The sequence below is a fragment of the Camponotus vicinus genome, unplaced genomic scaffold (genome assembly GCF_025532165.1).
Source record: "Camponotus vicinus isolate PSW18456_S1 unplaced genomic scaffold, iyCamVici1.0 SCAF_1, whole genome shotgun sequence".
In the NCBI taxonomy this organism is placed as follows: domain Eukaryota; kingdom Metazoa; phylum Arthropoda; class Insecta; order Hymenoptera; family Formicidae; genus Camponotus; species Camponotus vicinus.
The window spans coordinates 26,306,607-26,328,534 of record NW_028141945.1 but is presented as its reverse complement, the minus strand read 5'-3'; the positions used below and the strand labels follow the sequence as shown (position 1 = coordinate 26,328,534).

General features: G+C 40.6%; 2 protein-coding genes across 2 annotated transcripts; both read left to right on the top strand.

Moving 5' to 3' along the window:
* Positions 1-712: 712 nt before the first annotated feature.
* On the top strand, positions 713-3,386 carry LOC145959899 (uncharacterized). The gene has a single exon (XM_083079117.1). It carries the CDS (start codon positions 1,427-1,429, stop codon positions 2,507-2,509), a length of 1,083 nt encoding a protein of 360 aa, XP_082935243.1. The 5' UTR covers positions 713-1,426; the 3' UTR covers positions 2,510-3,386.
* Positions 3,387-14,006: 10,620 nt separating this feature from the next.
* On the top strand, positions 14,007-14,656 carry LOC145959898 (uncharacterized). The gene is made up of 2 exons (XM_083079116.1): positions 14,007-14,553; positions 14,620-14,656. Coding segments are annotated over exons 1-2 (312 nt in total). The 5' UTR covers positions 14,007-14,243; the 3' UTR covers positions 14,622-14,656.
* The last annotated feature ends 7,272 nt before the right edge of the window (positions 14,657-21,928 follow it).

Below are 21,928 nucleotides of genomic sequence, written 5' to 3'. Positions count from 1 at the left end.
TTAGTAATTCACAATCGATTAATGATTCGCTGTTAAAGACATCACTATCGCGTATCGTTTTTACAGCATCGCATACAGTAGTAATATTGTTACGTTGTAAAACAGTTTCAAATTGTTTAAATTTTTCATTCACGAGATACGTATTCTCGCATAACCAATTATGCATATGATCGATACAATTTTCAAAATTAAATAAATGTAATAATGTTTGTGGTTTCATATACAAAGAATTTTCGCATAATGCGAGTTTTACAATTTTCGATTGATACATTTCAAGCATTAGATCTCCAATCCTTAATGGGAGAGCAGTCGATTGTAGAAATTGTTCAACGTCTGCTTGCTTCTGCATCAACAAATTCCACGTTGAGAAAGGCAACACTATTTGATTGCCTCGATTATCGCCGAGAATCAGTTCCACGTACGACACAGCTCCAACGCTTATTCCAATGTCCAAATACTTGTACGACGTTGGGGTTAAAGCATATCTTCTTCCAAGTATGTGAGTCGCACGACTAGGTTGAATGCTATAAAAATATAAATAATTAGATCAATATTTAAAAAAATTAATAAATAAAATTTTTAAACGATTGAAACTTACGTGTCGCATTTTTGCTTCTTACACGGTGGAGTTTCACCGTTTCGAATCGGAACGTAAAAATTCATGTCGATTTCTTCAGTGAACCTTTCACACGCGCGATTGATGCAATACTGATCGTATTAGAATTAATATCAATTCAAATAGTATCGCAAATTGCAATGTAGAGGGGATTATTGCTAACACGACATTTTAATTTCCTCTAAAATTTTGTCGCGCCGATGTACGGCTGCGATGACATCATCATCCCCAGAACAAAGATTTAGCTGAATTCGCTAAAATCGAGCGCTGATGTACGGCTGCTCCTGATGCAATCACGTCAGATTTTTCAAATGTACGTGACAAAACGCGAAATTTTCAAGGTTAAGATGCACATCGGAACAAAGATTTAGCTGAATGCGCTAAAATCGAGCGCCGATGTACGGCTACTCCTGATGCAAACACGTCAGATTTTTCAAATGTACGTGACAAAACGCGAAATTATCAAGGTTAAATTACACATCAGAACAAAGATTAACCGTCAAGGTTAAAACGCACATCACCCCTAGACAAAGATTTAGCTGAATGTGCTAAAATCAAGCGCCGATTTACGACTGCTCCCGATGCAACCACGTTAGATTTTTCAAATGTACGTGACAAAACGCGAAATTATCAAGGTTAAATTGCAGACGCTACTCCAGGGAATTTTTAAGATGAAATCATTCTAGAATGTTCGATGATATGCACGAGACAGTATATAAATCATGATCAAGAGGCACACCCCACCAGTATTTTTGTTAAAGTACATCCGGAACTATCATTGGGAAGCGCATTTCGCAAGTCTGATACAATATGGAGGAACAAAGTTTGCGAGAGCAATCCACTTTGGTGAATTCATTGGAAGATTACATTGTGTGGGAGCAACGATGTGATACGTATATCGAGTCGTTGGAAGAGCAAAGTTGCATCAAGCGACCGCGATTATCGATCGGATATCGACAATCGCTGATTGCTCGGATCGCGCGCCTCGAAGGGTTGAAAAATTCGGTACGTGGACGTTTCGTACACACGGGTGCCGGATGTAGCACGCGTCAAAATGGACTTGCGTGGCGCGAGATTGATACGGCGTTCGAGAGTCGTATATTGACTGGTGCAGTGATAAATTATAATCACATCGAACCGCGCCAGTTTCTCGATGATGCCAAAGACATTGTGTTGGAACATGTGAAGGATGTTATGAAAAAACATTATAATGTGAAAGTGAACACAATATTTAACGGTGAATTTGTGGCTGGGGATAAACGCGCCAACAAAAGTATCAATACGCGAAACTATGAACTCTTTCGCACATCCGATTTACGCGAGTGGTACGAACGGCGCGTTATCGAACCCACCCTAGCGTCTCTGGAAGAGTTTCAGGAACGCGACAGCGGGTGGGCTTTGTCGCGAATATTAAATTTAACTGTAAATATAAATAAGTATAATCCTATGCGTGCGGGATGTCACATTAAGTTACCGCGGGAGATTATGTTGAAAAGAGCGGTGATTAATGTACAATCAAAGGACAATGCATGTTTCGCGTGGGCAGTGGTCGCCGCACTATACCCCGCCGAAAGAAAGGCGGAACGGGAATCATCGTACCCACATTACACGACAGTGCTGAATCTCCGGGACATTGAGTTTCCAGTGACTGTGAACCAAATAAAAAATTTTGAACTTGCCAATGACATTTCTATAAATGTGTACAGCATCGAAGACAAGAACAGCATTGTCCCGATGCGTCTTTCGCAGCAGAAGCAGGACAAGCATATCAACTTGCTGTACATTGAAGACGACAACAGCGTCGGACATTTCACTTGGATTAAGAATTTATCCCGGCTCGTGAGCTCACAATTGAGCAAAAAGGAGCACAAGAAATATATCTGCGACCGGTAAGTTTAATTTATATTATTTGAATAATTATAAGTTATGTAGCAAATTGTATATAAATCTTTAAAAAATTTTTCTTTTACAGATGCTTACATTACTTTGATTCGGACGCCAAGTTGCAGTTGCATACGGTCGACTGTGGAAAGATGAACGATTGCGCTGTCCGATTGCCGAGCGATAAGGACAAGTGGCTCGAGTTCAATAACTTTAATCGGAAGGAGCGGCTTCCATTTGTGGTCTACGCCGACCTGGAATGCGTTCTGGCCAAGATGGATGAAGAGAAAAACGCATATCAACATCACCAAGTATTTAGTATAGCTTACTATGTACATTGTTCGTATGATGAATCTTTATCGGCATATCATTCGCGTCGTAGCGCCGATTGTATAGCTTGGTTCGCCGAAGACCTCAAAAATTTAGCGTTACGTGTAAAAAATATTTTAAAAACAAATGTCCCCATGGTAAATTTGACGTCCGAAGAGTGGGAAAAATTCCATAGCGCCACTCAATGTCATATATGCGAAAAACCGTTCGTGGAAGACGATACACGCGTTCGCGATCATTGCCATCTAACCGGGCGATACAGAGGTCCAGCACACTCAAATTGCAATTTAAATTATAAAGAATCTTTTTGTATTCCCATAGTTTTTCATAATTTATCAGGTTATGATTCACACTTTATTATCGAGGAAATAGCCACATCGTTCGAAGGGAAAATCGAGTTACTTCCGATAACAAAAGAGAAATATATTTCATTCACAAAAGATGTTTGTATGGATGAAGAATCAAAAAATCATGTAAAATTACGTTTCATCGATTCATTCAAATTTCTCGCATCGAGTCTCGACAAATTGGCATCGTTTTTGGATAAAGACAAACTCAAAATTTTAAAATCAGAATATCAAAATTTATCAACAGATAATTTCAATTTGTTAACGCGAAAAGGTGTATTTCCGTATGAATACATCGACTCGGTAGATAGGTTGCAAGATACGTGTTTACCACCGCGCGAATCATTTTACAGTTCCTTGACCGGTGACACTGTATCCGAGAGCGATTACGCGCACGCCGAGAACATCTGGACGCGATTCTCCATTCGGACGCTAGGCGAATATAGCGATTTATATCTTAAAATTGATGTCTTGTTATTAGCCGACATTTTCGAAAACTTTCGAGATAAATGTATCGAAAGTTACGGACTCGACCCCGCGTATTACTATACTCTCCCCGGATACACGTGGGACGCCATGTTGAAGCATACGAAAATTACGTTCGAGTTGCTTACTGACATCGACATGGTTATGTTCATCGAACGTGGTATACGCGGTGGTCTGAGTCAATGTTCGGGTAGATATGCTCGCGCTAATAACAAGTACATGGAGTCGTACGATCCATCGAAACCAGCATCGTACTTGATGTACTTTGATGTAAATAATTTGTACGGATGGGCAATGTGTCAACCGTTACCTTACGCCGATTTTCGATGGGTCGACGACGTGACCAATTTTGACGTATCATCCATCGCGCTAGATTCGCCTACAGGCTATGTCCTCGAAGTGGACCTCGAGTACCCGCAACATCTTCACGATGCACACACTGACCTACCGTTTTGCCCGACACGCGACAAACCACCTGGCAAGCGGGAATTCAAACTGCTTGCAATGCTATACGATAAGAAACGTTACGTGATACACTACTGCAACCTGCAGCAGTGTACGCGTCACGGTCTTCGCGTTACAAAAATACATCGAATTTTACAGTTTTCACAATCTCCGTGGCTTCGAAATTACATAGAATTAAATACACATTTTAGAACATTGGCTAAAAATGATTTCGAAAAAAATTTATATAAATTAATGAACAATGCAGTGTTTGGTAAAACGATGGAAAATGTGCGCAATCGTGTCGATGTTAAATTATTAACAAAGTGGGATGGTCGGTACGGCGCAGAGGTAATGATTGCGAAACCAAATTTCCACAGCAGAAGCGTTTTTTCAGAAAACTTAATCGCTGTGGAATTGCGTAAACTCGAGGTGAAATTCTACAAACCGATTTACGTGGGTATGTGCATACTCGACATATCCAAGACATGTTTGTATGAGTTTCATCACGAGTATATGACGCCAATGTATCGCGACAAATGCCAGGTAATGTACACCGATACGGATAGTCTCATATATCACATTGAGTGTGCGGATGTGTATGAGAATATGAAGCGCGATATCATCAGATTCGACACGAGCGATTATGCAGTGGATAATGCGTACGGTATACCGCTTGTAAATAAAAAGGTACCGGGCCTGATGAAGGACGAAAACAACGGTACCATAATGACCGAATTCGTTGGGCTCAGAGCAAAGATGTACGCGTTACGAGTGAATGGAAAAAAGGATACGAAGAAAGTTAAAGGTGTCAAGAGTAACGTTGTTGCGAGAACGATAACGTTTGACGATTACACGCGGTGTTTGAAAGAAGAAATTGAAATGACGCGTCAGCAGTCGTGTATACGATCTAAACTGCACCAAGTATACACGATCTGCGAGACGAAAATTGCTCTGAGTCCGTACGACGATAAGCGGTATATCGTACCCGAAACCACCGATACGTTACCGTGGGGACATTATAGAATACCATTGTAAATAAATGTATATTTTATTTATTATTAATTGTATATTTTGTACATAACCATGTATATATTCTTATATTTAATACATTTTATGTATTTTTATATTATTAAATATTTATATATTAAATTATTTATATAGTTTATATGTATATTATTTTAATAAATATTTATAATACACTATTTTTATGTATCCAAGAGTTGTATGATTTATTCATTCCCAACCATTTCACGTATACATCATCACCCTTTTCCCGCAAAATTTTTTCCACGAGATATACGTCGGGATTAGCGACGCGTTGTAATTCGTATTCGTAGAATCCTCCAGCGACGGGATCTCCACGCGAATCTTCGAGTATGAATGTCGTGGGATTAGTTTTCTGCACCTCGACAATCTTAAAAACTTCGGTCGTCCAATTAGGTGTGAAACCTTTTTCAAAGATGGTCTTGTATTTGCTCACGCGTACAGAATCGCCTACTTTAAATTTTGTCGGAGCCGCAATTTTTACGTTGCTATACACCGTATTTAAAAGTTTTTCAGCGATCGCTGGAGTGACATCGGCAGGTCTCATACCGATAGTGCGATGTTTTCGCGTATTGTACTCTGCAACAAGTCGAGATAGCTTGTCGATCCATTTGTAATTTCCGTTGAGCGTAAACATTTTCCACATATTGTTTTTCAAAGTACGGTTGAATCGTTCCGCGACCGAGGCTTTCATAATGGAATACGTCGAGTAATGATTAATGTTGTGTTTCTTCATGAGTTTCTGCACACTCGCGTTGTAAAATTCTTTTCCTCTGTCGGTTTGAAAATTTTTCGGACACCTTTTATCGTCTCCAATAATCTTTGCGATCGTTTCGGACATTTCGTTTCCGCTCTTACTCTTGAGCGGTACGGCCCACGCATACTTGCTCAACACATCGATAACTGTGAGTATGTATTTATGACCCTTGTTGAGTCGAGAATACGAACGCATGTCAACCACGTCCGCCTGCCACAGATCGTCGTATCCGCGTACAATGACGCGTCTTCGTGGAAAATTTCTTCTCGCCGGAGCATGTAGTTCCTCGACAAGTTGTCGCTTTTCGGAGGTGTTTATCTTCTTTCGCACGTTTGATCGAGGCATAATTAATATTGCGATATTAGTATCTCTCGTTTACTATGTCGAGTCAGATGTTGCATATCTCAGCACATTCTTTATCTCGTCCATCATTATTCGTAGCGCCTGCACGTGTGTTTCAAGCGTGATAATTTTTTGTTCAATTTCTCCCTGTCGATCTCTCAAAAGTTTATCCACGTATCGTTTGTTGACGGCGTCAGTATCAGTTTCCGGTTGCGCTACACGTTGAATCTTGCGCGACCTTGCGTCAAAGCCGGTAGTAGTCTGGCAGAGAGCGTTATCGCGAACGTAATTTCTCAATAATCCATTCCATTGATAGTACAAATTATTCGACGTTCCGAGCGATAATCCAAATTTATTAATCGACATTTCAGTACCGAGAACTTTGACCGAATGACATGTATCGTTGACGCATAGTTTAATTTATAATAATGCCAGCCTCGCGAAGTTCTTCGATAATTGACAAGATTTCATTGTCGTGAGCATTGTTGCCGGCTCGACGCGAGGCGTCCAGCAATCGCAAACGATTTACCAATTCGTTGGGATCGTTCCAATGCACGTAATCGATCATGTTGTCGCTTAGCGTCATGGTGTGCGGCGCGTCTATACCTCTTCCCACCTTTCTATCGGGGAATAATGGTGCAATTATATATTTGTACTTGTATCCTTTGTTACTTTTAATAGGATTATTAACTTTGTTGTCACGTTTATGCGCATTTGTTGCTTTTAATATACTTTGATATTTATACAAATCGTCTTGAGTGTATTTTTTATGATTGGGAAATTTTCTAAAAATCAAATCGTAGATACCTTCGGATCCCGTATATTTTATTCCATCGATAATTATATTATCTTCCATGTCCACATCGAAACGTTTATCACCGAGCATCATTCCTTCGCTGGTAAATTTAACACCGTAGACGTAATCCATACTCTTATTTTTATCAACACTCATGATAGCTCCTATATATTTTTGCGCTAGTGGACCAAAATGATCTCGGAACGTTTTCTGACCTTCGGACGTTTCTAATTCATGTCGGACCGATGTTACAAACGAATCGGGCGTGGTCTCATAAATTTCTTCGACGGACGGGGATGGTATTGTTTGACGCGGTTGTACTTTTATCGGAGTAGAAACAGTAGCCATATTAGAAAATTGTTTCCTTCGTTTCGATCGATTCGGTGTCGAATATATCGGCGAATCGTTTATCGGCATATTTATCCGTGCTCGCTTTATTCCTTGCTTCGACTCTTTTATTTTTTCCTCGTGCTTCTCTCCAAACGTTAAACTCAATGGTTCAATTTTCGGCGCATCAGATTCCACAGTATTTTCGATAAGCTGTTTTAAAGGTTCGGTAATTGGCTTAAATTGTCTTTCCAATGCAACGTCTTCCTCCATTTTACCAGTTTTCAAAGCGCGATATTTTTTGCGAATTGATTCGCTCATTTTTGCAATCTCTATCGCAATCTTTTCACGATCGTCGTTCATGATGCTTGATCAATGTGTCGATGACGACTGATCGCTTTACGGTATCGCGAAATCATTAAATCCTCTTCTATATCGTCCATTGATCAACGTGCTGTCTTTATCAATGACTACGAAGCCATATTTGCGTTGCCAACATTTCTGACACAATGCGCGGAAATCGTCGTAAGACATGTCGGTATTTACATGATCGTTGTATACATGTTTCAAGTTTGTGCCGTCTTGTTTAAATAAAATCAAAAGATTCGCATTGTCGCGTATAAGATGCTTAGGTATCTTGGCATACGTTTGACAAAGATAGAAACAGTCGACGCTCGAGTGTCGACCCATTGCAAAGTATTCTCTTATCGTATCTTGCTTGTCACATGCCACGTCATCAAAGATAAAGATGGAATTCGGAAGCGCCTCGCTCGGTGGAATGACATCGCTGTTATTAGAGAATGTAAAATAACCAATTTCGTCTATAGGTGCTAGTAAATTTTCCAAATATCTATATTTCGGTTGTTGAAGCGATTTCGAGTATACGTACATGTTCTCGAAACGTACACCATATGGACTTTCTATCAAACTAATCAACACGTTTGTCTTACCACAGTTTGAAGGGCCGCAAACGATACCGCGTATAGTAGTCGGTAGCATGTTTCCATGCTTGCATACTTTTTTCTCCGATATTAGTCTATCATCGAAATTTGATACTTTGATTATCCGCGCTTGTCGCACGAACCGCATGTTTTCTCTTTCGAATCAATTTTGCAAATGATCACGAGGGGGAGACCTATTTATAGAGGTGTCTCAACTCGAAACCGTTCAGTATCAAAATGTTTCTCCTTCTGTCGGATGAAAGAGACATTTTCCGGCTTACCGCTGAACAACTGCAGTATATCCCAAAGATTGTTTTACTACAAAATTTTGGTGATTACGTGGAACGATTGTGGGACAAGCTTCCAGAATATATAAAAGCTGATTCGGAGGTTCGACAATATCGTTCGTGCATGCGACATTACAATCAGCCGTGGCAGCGAACGCACATCGACGGTCCGCCACCGTTAATAAAAGATTGCTACGAATGTCAGCGAGAATCGTAAGAGGTAGCGGTCTCTTAAATCGTGCGATAAACGCGCTTCCCATCGAATTACATATTCCCGGTTATCAGTTTTGCGGCCCGGGAACACGATTAGAGAAACGATTGGCTAGAGGCGATCGAGGCGTCAATCCATTGGACGCCGCTTGTCGCGAGCACGACATTGCTTACTCGCGAAGCAACGACCTCGGTCAACGACACGTCGCGGATCGCATACTAGCTGCAAGAGCGCGAGAACGCATTATCGCGAGGGATTCGACTCTTGGCGAAAGAGCAGCCGCTACGACTGTTTGGGCGGCAATGAAGGCAAAGACAAAACTCGGCATGGGGATGAAAAAGCCATCGACGACAAAGAGGAGGAAAAAACGAATACTTCCAGTAGCGAAACGTGGTGGTATTTTACCACTTTTACCGTTGTTGGGAGTTGTCGGTTCTTTGGCCGGCGGTGCGGCGGGAATCGCAAAGGCGGTAAACGATAGCAAGGCGGCGCAACGTCAGCTGGAAGAGTTGCAGCGTCACAATCGCGCTATGGAAGGTCGCGGACTTTATCTCGCTCCGTACAAGCGTGGACAGGGATTCTCAACAAAGTCTAAGAGAAAAAAAAAAACGTCGAAAAAACATTAAAAATGCCTACGGGTGCGACAACTAACGTGCAATTGGAACAATTGGTGAAACGTATGCACATACCGTTCTTTAGAGGTGTTTTCATGCGCAATAATTTACCAATAAGCGGTGTACGACGAAACGAGAGCGGTATCGTCAATTTGGATGACGTTGATGGTCCCGGTACTCATTGGGTAGCGTACGCAAAGAGGGGAGATCGTGTCGTATATTTCGACAGTTTTGGAAACCTTCGACCACCTAAGGAACTTGTGCGATATTTCGGACGAGTGAAAATTGAATACAATTATGCATCTTATCAAAGTTACAATCAGAGCATCTGTGGACAGTTGTGTTTAAAATTTCTTCAAACAGTCGACGATCAATTTAAAGCCTGACAATCCATCGTCACGACTCAGTATTCGTTCGACATGTCACTGACACTTACGTTGACTGGCAGAAGCAGCGTTCTCGCTGTAAGCTATTTTCCCGCTATAGATTTGACTGATGCCGATTACGAGCTTGGATTAACGGATTTTGAAACTTATCATATGATACCAAACGTAAATTTTTCGAATAATAAATTTTACTTTGGCAACGACGACAAAGAAATTACGATTCCCGAAGGATCGTACGAATTGCACGCTATAAATGACTATCTCAAACGTGCAATTTTGCAAGATGAACACCTTTCCAGAGATGTTGAAAACGATTATGATGAGGAATATCCAATAGCGCTTCGCGCCAATCATAGCACGCTAAAGAGCGAAATCAAATGTGCCTACAGAATAAACTTTACCAAACCCGACAATGTAGGATCCTTGCTTGGATTCTCATCGAATCGTATATTGCAACCTCGCGAGTGGTACGAATCGGACGAACCGGTTAATATTATAAACGTAAATATTATTCGTATAGAATGTAACGTGACTACTGGTGCGTACAGCAATGGCATGCGCGTACACACAATACATGAATTTTCACCGAGCGTACCACCAGGATATAAGATATCGGAAACGCCAGCACAGATCATTTACCTGCCGATCATCGTACGGAGCATTACGGATTTAACGATACGTATTGTGGATCAAAGAGGTCGATTGCTCGATTTTCGAGGAGAAGAAATTACCGTAAGATTGCATATACGGCGGCGACAAACATAGTATGCTCGTGCTGAACGAAACGGAGCACGCGAGAGACAATACTTTTACGAGGGACAATACTATTGCGGTATCGGGTGACAATAATAAGATAGCCATTAAGAAGAAGTTGAGCGCGTTGAATCGTGAATTTTTAAAATCATTGGGATTCATCGTACGAAAAGAATGATTGATATTTTGAATATCGGAGGTGAGCCAGTCTTTGACGATCGCATCGTCAAGATTGAGACTCATACATACAATCCGTACGCCAATACGACGCTTGGATACAGCGACGAGATACGAATACCTATACAACATCAGGATTTGTACACGTTACCGTGTGAAAGCTTTCTTTACATCGAGGGAAGGTTTAATGTGCGTAAAGCGAATGATGAAATGAAGGTTGTATTGGGAAACAATTGTGTCGCATTCATGTTTGATGAGCTTCGATACGAACTCGACGGAGTAGAGATTGATCACAACAGAAATGTTGGAATAACTTCGACGCTCAAAAATTATGTCTCTCTAACGCATCAGAAAAGTATAAACTTGAAGAACGCTGCGTGGGATTTGACGTACAATGGTGACAAAAATTATTTCAACTATTGCGTACCGCTCAACATGCTGCTGGGATTTTGTGAAGATTATAAACGCGTTGTGATTAACGCTCGTCATGAATTGATTTTGATACGTTCGCGCAACGATAATAATTGTCTATTCGGACACCCATCGTCGGAAGCAGAGATTGAATTACTCAAGATACAGTGGCGTATGCCTCATGTAATATTGAATGAGATTAATAAATTGTCGATGTTGCGAATGTTGGAAAGCGGACGATACTTGAACATGAGTTTCAGATCTTGGGATCTATACGAATTTCCTCTGCTGCATAGCACGACTAAGCATTCATGGACCGTGAAAGCTGCCTCCCAGCTAGAGAAACCACGATACGTGATCTTTGCACTGCAAACTGGTAAAAAGAATTCAGTGTCACAAGATGTTACATTGTTCGATGACTGCAAATTGGCCAACGTTAAACTCTATTTAAACTCGGAATTTTATCCCTACGATGATTTAAATTTAGATTTTGAAAAAAATAGATTCGCCGTTCTATTCAACATGTACTCTCGTTTTCGCAAATCTTATTATGGATGCGATAACAGCACCACGCTATTAACCATTTCAAAGTTTCTACATTGCGGTCCTCTCGCGGTCATTGATTGCTCGCGACAAAACGAGTCTGTCAAAACTGCTACCGTGGACGTGAGAATAGAGTTTGAATGCAGGGAAAATATATCGGCGAATACTACCGCCTATTGTCTCATCTTGCACGATCGGGTTGTCGAATATAATCCATTGACCAATGTAGTCCGCAAAATTACATAAGTCAGCAAATATCCCCTCCATTGCATATGAAAAAATATAAAAGATTGAGATGTTTGACGATCGACATCAGTCTGCGATCGGATCTTGTCATCATGGCTGTGCCAACGTTTGTGGATCTACAAGGATTTATCGTTGACAAAAATTTTGTCGTGAAGGAAGCTGCTGTTCTGAGAAAGGGATCCATACTTTCTCATTACATTTTTACATGTCCCGAACCATGGCACATGCTCACAAAATCTGAGAGATGTCAGGTTTTATGGTTGATGAAAAATCACCATGGATTATCGTGGAATGATGGACACGTTTCATATTGGAAATCGAAACGTTTAATTACGACGGCGGTGATGGGTGCAACGGGGGAGGATGATGATGCGTCATCTCTCGTGTACGTTAAAGGGCATGAAAAACGGCAATGGCTAGCCGATATACTGGACAATGATGCGAGAAACGATGTGATTATCGAAACTTTGGATGCAGATTATGAGGATGTAGCTTCTTTAAATAAGTTAGATGTTAAGAATACTGTACGTTGTGAAAATCATGTAAAAAATTGTGCCTTAGAAAATGTATTTAAGATTTATAATTGGTGGTTGAAACATCATGATAATGATTCGTCGAATCCATATTTATAATAAATTGATGATGCAATATATTTTTATCGTCTTTCTTATTCTCTCCTTTCTTTCCTCATCTCTATCTATGTACGTGTGCAGTATCGTGTTTCCGTACGCGACACAGCTGCCACAGATATTGTATTTCGATACTATATTGTGGTATATGATAAAATATTTAAATATTTGATAATTGAATATAGTTTTGCGTTCGATAGTCGTTGATTTCCTTTCAACAGTTGTTCATTTCCGTTCGACAACCGTTCATTTCCGTTTGATTCCGTTCGACGGGCGTTCGTTTCCGTTCGATTACCGTTCGTTTCCGTTCGACGGGCGTTCATTTCCGTTCGACGAGCGTTCGTTTCCGTTCGATTACCGTTCAATTACCGTTCGACGGGCGTTCATTTCCGTTCGATGACCGTTCAATTACCGTTCGACAACCGTTCAACGAGCGTTCGTTTCCGTTCGATTACCGTTCGACGGTCGTTCATTTCCGTTCGACGAGCGTTCGATGACCGTTCAATTACCGTTCAACGAGCGTTCGTTTCCGTTCGATTACCGTTCGACGGTCGTTCATTTCCGTTCGACGAGCGTTCGTTTGCGTTCGACAGTCGTTCGTTTCCGTTCGATGACCGTTCGATAGCCGTTCAATTGCTGTTCGACGAGCGTTCGTTTGCGTTCGACAGTCGTTCGTTTTCGTTCGATGACCGTTCGATAGCCGTTCAACGGTCGTTCATTTCCGTTCGATGACCGTTCGTTTGCGTTCGACAGTCGTTCGTTTCCGTTCGATGACCGTTCAATTACCGTTCAACGAGCGTTCGTTTCCGTTCGATTACCGTTCGACGGTCGTTCATTTCCGTTCGACGAGCGTTCGTTTGCGTTCGACAGTCGTTCGTTTCCGTTCGATGACCGTTCGATAGCCGTTCAATTGCTGTTCGACGAGCGTTCGTTTGCGTTCGACAGTCGTTCGTTTTCGTTCGATGACCGTTCGATAGCCGTTCAACGGTCGTTCATTTCCGTTCGATGACCGTTCGTTTGCGTTCGATAGTCGCTTATTTCCGTTCGATGACCGTTCGAGCAGGGTTGACACATTATATTATAATGTTATATTATATCATGCATACTTTTGTCTTACGAGGCGTTTTTGGTAAAGCGATAATGATACGTCCTTATTCTAAAGTTTCATACCGAGACGTTTGTCTCCTCACAAAGTCGCGATATGATAATATTAATATTATATTATATTATATACCACGCTGAGTTGCATGGGACCGTACTTTTGTCTTACGACGCGTTTTTGATATGGTGATAATGTCGCATCTCTACTATAAAACCTCGTGCCGGGACCTCGTTGCCTCGTCAGAAAGAGTTTAGAAGTTCTGAATCGTGTACGTGTAAAAGTTAAAAAAAAAAAAAAAAAAAAATAATGGATCGCGTAAATATATACCCTGTATGGAAAAAAACATTATTCGATATATTATGTGTTGTGTTCTTAAAGCTGATGTTCCTATGGAATGTAAGTATTGAATGTATTATGATTATTTTATAAAAATTGTAAAAATTGTGTATTTTTAAATAAATATTTTTGATATAGTTTCAGGATGAAGTCCGGATACCGGGCTTCATCAATATTGAAAGGAGGCAATGGGTGAGGACGGTGCGTCGGGCTAGGAGAAGCCACTTTTTATATATGTGGGGCGACACCCCGGAGAGTCGCCAGGTCGAAGATATTTTCGACCTGCGGCGGCTCTTCGGGGAAGAGCCCCACGAAGAAATAGAGGAATGGGTCATAGAAGAAGAGGAGCAGGAGGAGGAAGAGGAAAGAGAAGAGGATGAGGAAGAGGAAAGAGAAGAGGAGGAAGAGGAGGATGGGGAAAGAGAAGAGGAGGAAGAGGAGGATGGGGAAAGAGAAGGGGAGAATGAGGAGCAGGAAGAAGAGGAACAGGAAGAAGAGGAACATGAGGAGAATGAGGAAAAACAAGAGGAATGGATTGACAGATGTAAGTGTTTTTTATAAATCTTATCGTAATATATTTCTATTAACGCTGCATCTATTTCTGTTCCAGAAGCGGCCTCCCCCTTAGCCCGGCGCATCGCCCCCTCCCCCTTATATATATATATATATATATATATATATATATATATATATTTTTTTTATTTTATATTATATATTTTTATTATATATTTAAATTTTATATTTTATATTTTATATTATATTATTATTTTATTAGACACACACACACACACACACACACACACACACACACACAAAATTGTATAATACACGCACACATTTAAATAAATTTTATATTTTAATTTAAAAAAAAAGAAATGTATTTATTTACGCGCCTCTCCTTGCGTTCCCATCCTTTGCGTCTCTCTTGCGCTAGTTGTAAGAATTTATCGTTCTCTCTCTCTCTCTTTCGTACGCGCTATCGTTCTAACAATAAGTCTCGCGTTAGTTGTAAGTCTCGCGATATCTTCGTTCTCGCTCGCACGCGTTATCTTAGCTATTATCGTTCTCTCTCGCATACGTTGTTCTCGCGATATTATAGTTCTCTTTCGTATGCGTTCTCTTCGCGCTATTATCGTTCTCTCTCATTCACAAGCTCGTCGCTATCACTCACTTACCTTTGCGTCGTCCTTCTCCCACCTATGCAGCATCTTACAATGCGTCGTCCTTGTTCCACGTTGACGTCATCCTTGTCGTATGTTGATGTCGTCCTTGTCACACGTTGATGCCATCCTTGTCGCACTGTCCTCTTCACACACTTTACGCTATCCTTTTCAAACCAGTGCACCGTCCTTCTCACACGTGGACACATCGCGGGCCCGCCGCGGATCCCCCTTCTCCTCGCGGACCCCCTCGTCCATCGGTCGCGCCGCGGATCCCCCCTACCCGCGCGGACCCCCTCGTCCATCGCTCGCGCCGCGGATCCCCCTACCCGCGCGGACCCCCTCGTCCATCGGTCGCGCCGCGGATCCCCCCTACCCGCGCGGACCCCCTCGTCCATCGCTCGCGCCGCGGATCCCCCCTTCCCCGCGCGGACCCCCTCGTCCACCGGTCGCGCCGCGGATCCCCCCTACCCGCGCGGACACCCTCGTCCATCGCTCGCGCCGCGGATCCCCCCTTCCCCGCGCGGACCCCCTCGTCCACCGGTCGCGCCGCGGACCTCCCCTACCCGCGCGTGACGTCATCATCCTCCGCACGTGACGTCATCATCCCCCGCACGTGACGTCATCATCCCCCGCATGTGACGTTGTCATCATCCCCCGCACGTGACGTCATCATCCCCCGCGTGACGTCACCCCCCCCCGCGTGACGTCACCCCCCCGCGTGACGTCACCCCCCCCCCCGCGCGACGTCATCCCGCGTGACGTCACCCCCCCCGCGTGACGTCATCACCCCCCCCCCCCGTGACGTCACCCACCCCGCCGGTTCCCCCTCGCCCCTCACCCCCCCTCGGAGCCCCTGGGTTAGAACCGGCCTAGACTTACTACTGTTTAATTACGACGGCGGTGATGGGTGCAACGGGGGAGGATGATGATGCGTCACCTCTCGTGTACATTAAAGGACACGAAAAACGGCAATGGTTAACCGATATACTGGACAATGATGCGAGAAACGATGTGATTATCGAAACTTTGGATGCAGACTATGATGATGTAGCTTCTTTAAATAAGTTAGATATTAAGAATACTGTACGTTGTGAAAATCATGTAAAAAATTGTGCTTTACAAAATGTATTTAAGATTTATAATTGGTGGTTGAAATCATGATAATGATTCATCGAATCCATATTTATAATAAATTGATGATGCAATATACTTTTATCGTCTTTCTTATTCTCTCCTTTCTTTCCTCATCTCTATCTATGTACGTGTGCAGTATCGTGTTTCCGTACGTGACACAGCTGTCGCAGATATTGTATTTTGATACTACATTGTGGTACATGATAAAACATTTAAATATTTGATAATTGAATATAGTTTTACATTCGATGACCGTTCGACGAGCGTTCGTTTCCGTTCGACAGCCGTTCATTTCCGTTCGACGAGCGTTCAATTGTCGTTCGATGACCGTTCAATTGCCGTTCAATTGCCGTTCGATGACCGTTCATTCCCGTTCGACGAGCGTTCGTTTCGGTTCGATGACCGTTCGACGGTCGTTCATTTCCGTTCGATGACCGTTCAATTACCGTTCGATAGCCGTTCGATGACCGTTCATTTCCGTTCGACGAGCGTTCGTTTGCGTTCGACAGTCGTTCGTTTCCGTTCATTTCCGTTCGACGGGCGTTCGTTTCCGCTCGACGGGCGTTCAATTACCGTTCAATTCCGTTCGATTACCGTTCAATTCCGTTCGATGACCGTTCAATTACCGTTCGATGACCGTTTGACGGTCGTTCGTTTCCGTTCGATGATCGTTCGTTTCCGTTCGACGGGCGTTCGTTTCCGTTCGACGGGCGTTCAATTACCGTTCGATAGCCGTTCGACAGTCGTTCGTTTCCGTTCGATGACCGTTCGAGCAGGGTTGACGCATTATATTATAATGTTATATTATATCATGCTAAGTTGCATGGGAATATGCATACTTTTGTCTTACGTTTTTGGTAAAGCAATAATGATATGTCCCTATTCTAAAGTTGCCGAGACGACTGTCTCCTCACAAAGTAGCGATATAATAATATTAATATTATATCATATACCATGCTGAGTTTCATGGGACCGCGCATACTTTTGTCTTATGACGCGTTTTTGATATGGTGATAATGCCACATCTCTACTATAAAATCTCGTGCCGAGACCTCGTTCTCTCGTCAGAAAGTTCTGAATCGTGTGCGCGAGCAGCCAAATTAAAAGAAAAAAAAGGAAAAATGGATCGCGTAAATATATACCCTCTATGGAAAAAAACATTATTCGATATATTATGTGTTGTGTTCTTAAAACTAACCTTCCTATGGAATGTAAGTATCGTTTTTGCGAATATTTTGTAAAAAATTGTGTATTTTTAAAAAAATAGATTATTTTATAGTTCCAGGACGAAGTAGAAAATAATTTCGATCGTATACACGACTGCTGACGCGTCATTTCAATTTCTTCGTTTAAACACCGCGTGTAATCATTAAACGTTATCGTTCTCGCGACAACGTTACTCTTGACACCCTAAGTCTCGCGATATTATAGTCCTCTTTCGTATGCGTTCTCTCTCGCACGCGTTGCTCTTGCAATATCGTTCTCTTTCGTACGCGTTGATCGCGATATTATCATTCTCTCTCTTTCATATGCTCGTTGCTCACTTACCTTTGCATCGTCCTTCTCACGCCATCTTACAATGCGTTGTCCTTGTCCCACGTTGACGCCATCCTTGTCACACGTTGATGTCATCCTTGTCACACGTTGATGCCATCCTTGTCGCACTGTCCTCTTCACACACTTAGCGCTATCCTTTTCCCACATGTAGCGCTATCCTTCTCACACCTTCGCACCGTCTTCTTTCCGCGGATCCCCCTTCTCCTCGCGGACCCCCTCGTCCATCGCTCGCGCCGCGGATCCTCCCTTCCCCGCACGTGACGTCACCCCCGCACGTGACGTCATCATCCCCCGCACGTGACGTCACCCCCGCACGTGACGTCATCATCCCCCGCACGCGATGTCACCCCCGCACGTGACGTCATCATCCCCCGCGAGTGACGCCCCCTCCCCTCCCGCGTGACGTCACCCCCCGCGTGACGTACCCCACCGGTTCCCCCTGCCCCTCACCCCCCCTCGGAGCCCATGCGTTAGAACTCTCCTAGTCTTACTACTGTAGATTCAAGAAACTTTTTACTACTTTTAATTAATATATTTAATAATTCTTTACGCCTAAATAAAATTTCAAAATATTGTTCTTTTGTCGTGTATATACCAAACAAATCTATTTTTACTTCAGGAGTTAACAATAAAGTTAACTTTTCTTTGGCAAAAGTCTTTCTTCGTTTATTTTGCTTATTGATGTGATATTGTCATATTCAGTAAAAAGGAGAAGTTGCTTCAAATAATCAGGAGATACAATATCTTGTAGATTGAACTTTTCTATAAGTTTAACATTGACAATATGGGAGTGGGAATGGTTCTGAACGGCCGCACATGCATACAGACACTGTGTACCGTCCAAAATGACCCGCACTCATCCCCATTCCTATGCTATCGATGCTTCAGACGTAAGCGCGGTAAAATGCGAAATAATACAACGTAATGCGAAGTAATTCGAAGTAATGCAAAGTAATTCGAAGTAATTCGAAGTAATGCGAAGTAATTCGAAGTAATTCGAAGTAATGCATAAGTAATTCCAGGAAAAATGTACATGTATTGCGACAGTGAGACACCCCTTAGATATTTCTACAATCATTCTTGGCTATGCAGCAAATGTATAAACTTTTATGATTGCAGAAATACTATATAATTATAATTATGTGACACAGAAGATTATTCATTCATTATGTTATGTTGCTGCGCAGCCCTAATATTCACTCTTACATTATGTTATGTTGCTGCGCAGCTCTAATATTCATTCTTACATTATGTTATGTTGTTGCGCAACCCTAATATTCACTCTTATTAATTATTTATATGCAAAATTATCATATAATCATAATTATATAGCTGTGCAGAAAGTTATTTTTACTCACATTATGTTATCGTTGTATTATTTATTATAACTATGCTGCAAATATAAACTTGTACATAGATAATGTACATATTATTGTATATAATATTAAATAAATGTAATTATATACATATATATATATATTTTTTAATTTATATATTATTATATATTATTTATATATTTTTTAATTATACATATATATATATATATATATACACATATATATATATTTTTGTCTTATTTACTTTTTGTTTTTTTATTTTTTAAAAATTTATTTAATTAATTTTTTTATTTTATATGTTTATTTGTTGTTTTTTATTAAACTTTTTTCTTTTTATTTTATATTATATTTTTTATTATTTAATTTATTAATTACTTTTTTATTTTGTAATTATTGTTGGCAGCAGTCGGTAGTATTTTTCTTTTTGAAAAAACTTTTTTCGCTGATTTATTGCTTGAAAGATGTTAAAAAATTGTGCTAAAATCTAATGGCCTGTTTTTTTGAGTGTGAGTGTATTTATTAAACTTCTTTTTTTAATTTTATTTTATATTTTTTATTATTTAACTTATTAATTACTTTTTCATTTTGTAATTATTGTTGGCAGCAGTCGGGAGTATTTTTTTTTGAAAAAACTTTTTTTTCGCTGATTTATTGCTTGAAAGATGTTAAAAAATTGGGCTAAAATTTAATGGCCCGTTTTTTTAAGTGTGAATGTATATCTACCAAATAGTTACCAAAGAAGACATTCAGTAGCATTTACACACATCCATGAGTTTCGCACCTCGCCACTAGGCGGCGAACATGGGAGCACTTAACGCGAGAGTGAAATCCAACAGATACAGTATATAAGGCCGTACCGCACAGCACACAGGACCCGCAAGCTGCTTGGCAGCGTTATAATTTATCGTACATATATGTACGCATATATATATATATGTACATACATGATATATATGTATATATATTATATAATATAATATATATATATATATTAAGTATGTATCTATATATCTATGTGTTTGTATATATGTACGATTCCATTTACTTAAGACAAACATAAATATCGCACAATTATATATACAGGGCGATCCTGAAAAACGTTATGTCTGTAAAATGACGTATTCCTGACACCATTCTAAGACAATTTTTCCTTTACCAAAATTTGATTTGAAGCGTAGTTTTTGAATTATTAAAGGAAGTAGTTAACGTATGACGGGTCGAATACAAGAGGCAGGCAAGAGTGGCGCGATTCACCGTCAGACGCGGATGCTTACGCGGGGCGCCTGCTGCGATCAGCTGGTCGCTATACACATACAGACACACATGCGAACACATACATTCTCTCTCTGTCTGTCTCTTTCTCTCTCTCATTCGCTCACTCACCTGTAATTTTTTTTTTTTTTTTTTACGAGAGAGGGGAAAATGCATTTTATGCATACCCACCGATCGATCCAGTGAGTTATGTGGGACTCGAGTACCAAGTCGAATTACCAACTCGGTACTCCCTACCCACTAAAAACCCCTCTCTTTTCATGAATTTCCTTTGACACACTGTCCCTCTGACTTCCCGAGATCTGTTTTCACATAACGTCAAAAAATAGTTATCATTACCTTGTTCGATGACTTTTGATGTATTGCTGTAATTGCTTGAAGGAGAAATGAATTTTCCGATAGATCGTACGTTCTAAAATTTAACGTAGATATCACGTTGCAAAAGACAAGAAATCCACACTAAATTATTAACTGAAAGTTTTTCTTCTTTCATGAACTGTATTCTTTTATAAACTTTAACGTAATCACATTTATTTACTCACTCGATGAGACGAGAAATTTACTAATGACTCTATCACTAATCACTATTAATCACTGTCGAATAATAACTGTTGGCGATTAAAAATCACTCGATGAAAGAAACACGCGCGGACACGTTACTACACGACGCGACGACGCGACAATGCGACGATAATTACTCGGCGACTGCAAGCAGTTTTTTGTCATGGTAGGTTGCGGTAGGTTAAGGTACTACTGGCGCTATCGAACGCGATCATGTGTTCGATTGAAGAATGCGGTAAACATAATAAACATTTAACATATTAATATTATTACTATCATGAATGTGTGTGATATCCATACATCGTATGATATCTATTTAAAAATTAATTAGATTAAATAAGTGTTTTTAAAATATTTATTACTTTTACTATTATCATATAAAATATTAATATTAAATATTTATTTAACTATTTTATCTATTTATTTATTTATTTATCTATTTCACCTATTTATTTTTAACTATTTATTATCAATGATCGAAAATCGGTCATTGATAATAAATAGTTAAAAATAAATAGGTGAAATAGATAAATAAATAAATAAATAGATAAAATAGTTAAATAAATATTTAATATTAATATTTTATATGATAATAGTAAAAGTAATAAATATTTTAAAAACACTTATTTAATCTAATTAATTTTTAAATAGATATCATACGATGTATGGATATCACACACATTCATGATAGTAATAATATTAATATGTTAAATGTTTATTATGTTTACCGCATTCTTCAATCGAACACATGATCGCGTTCGATAGCGCCAGTAGTACCTTAACCTACCGCAACCTACCATGACAAAAAACTGCTTGCAGTCGCCGAGTAATTATCGTCGCATTGTCGCGTCGTCGCGTCGTGTAGTAACGTGTCCGCGCGTGTTTCTTTCATCGA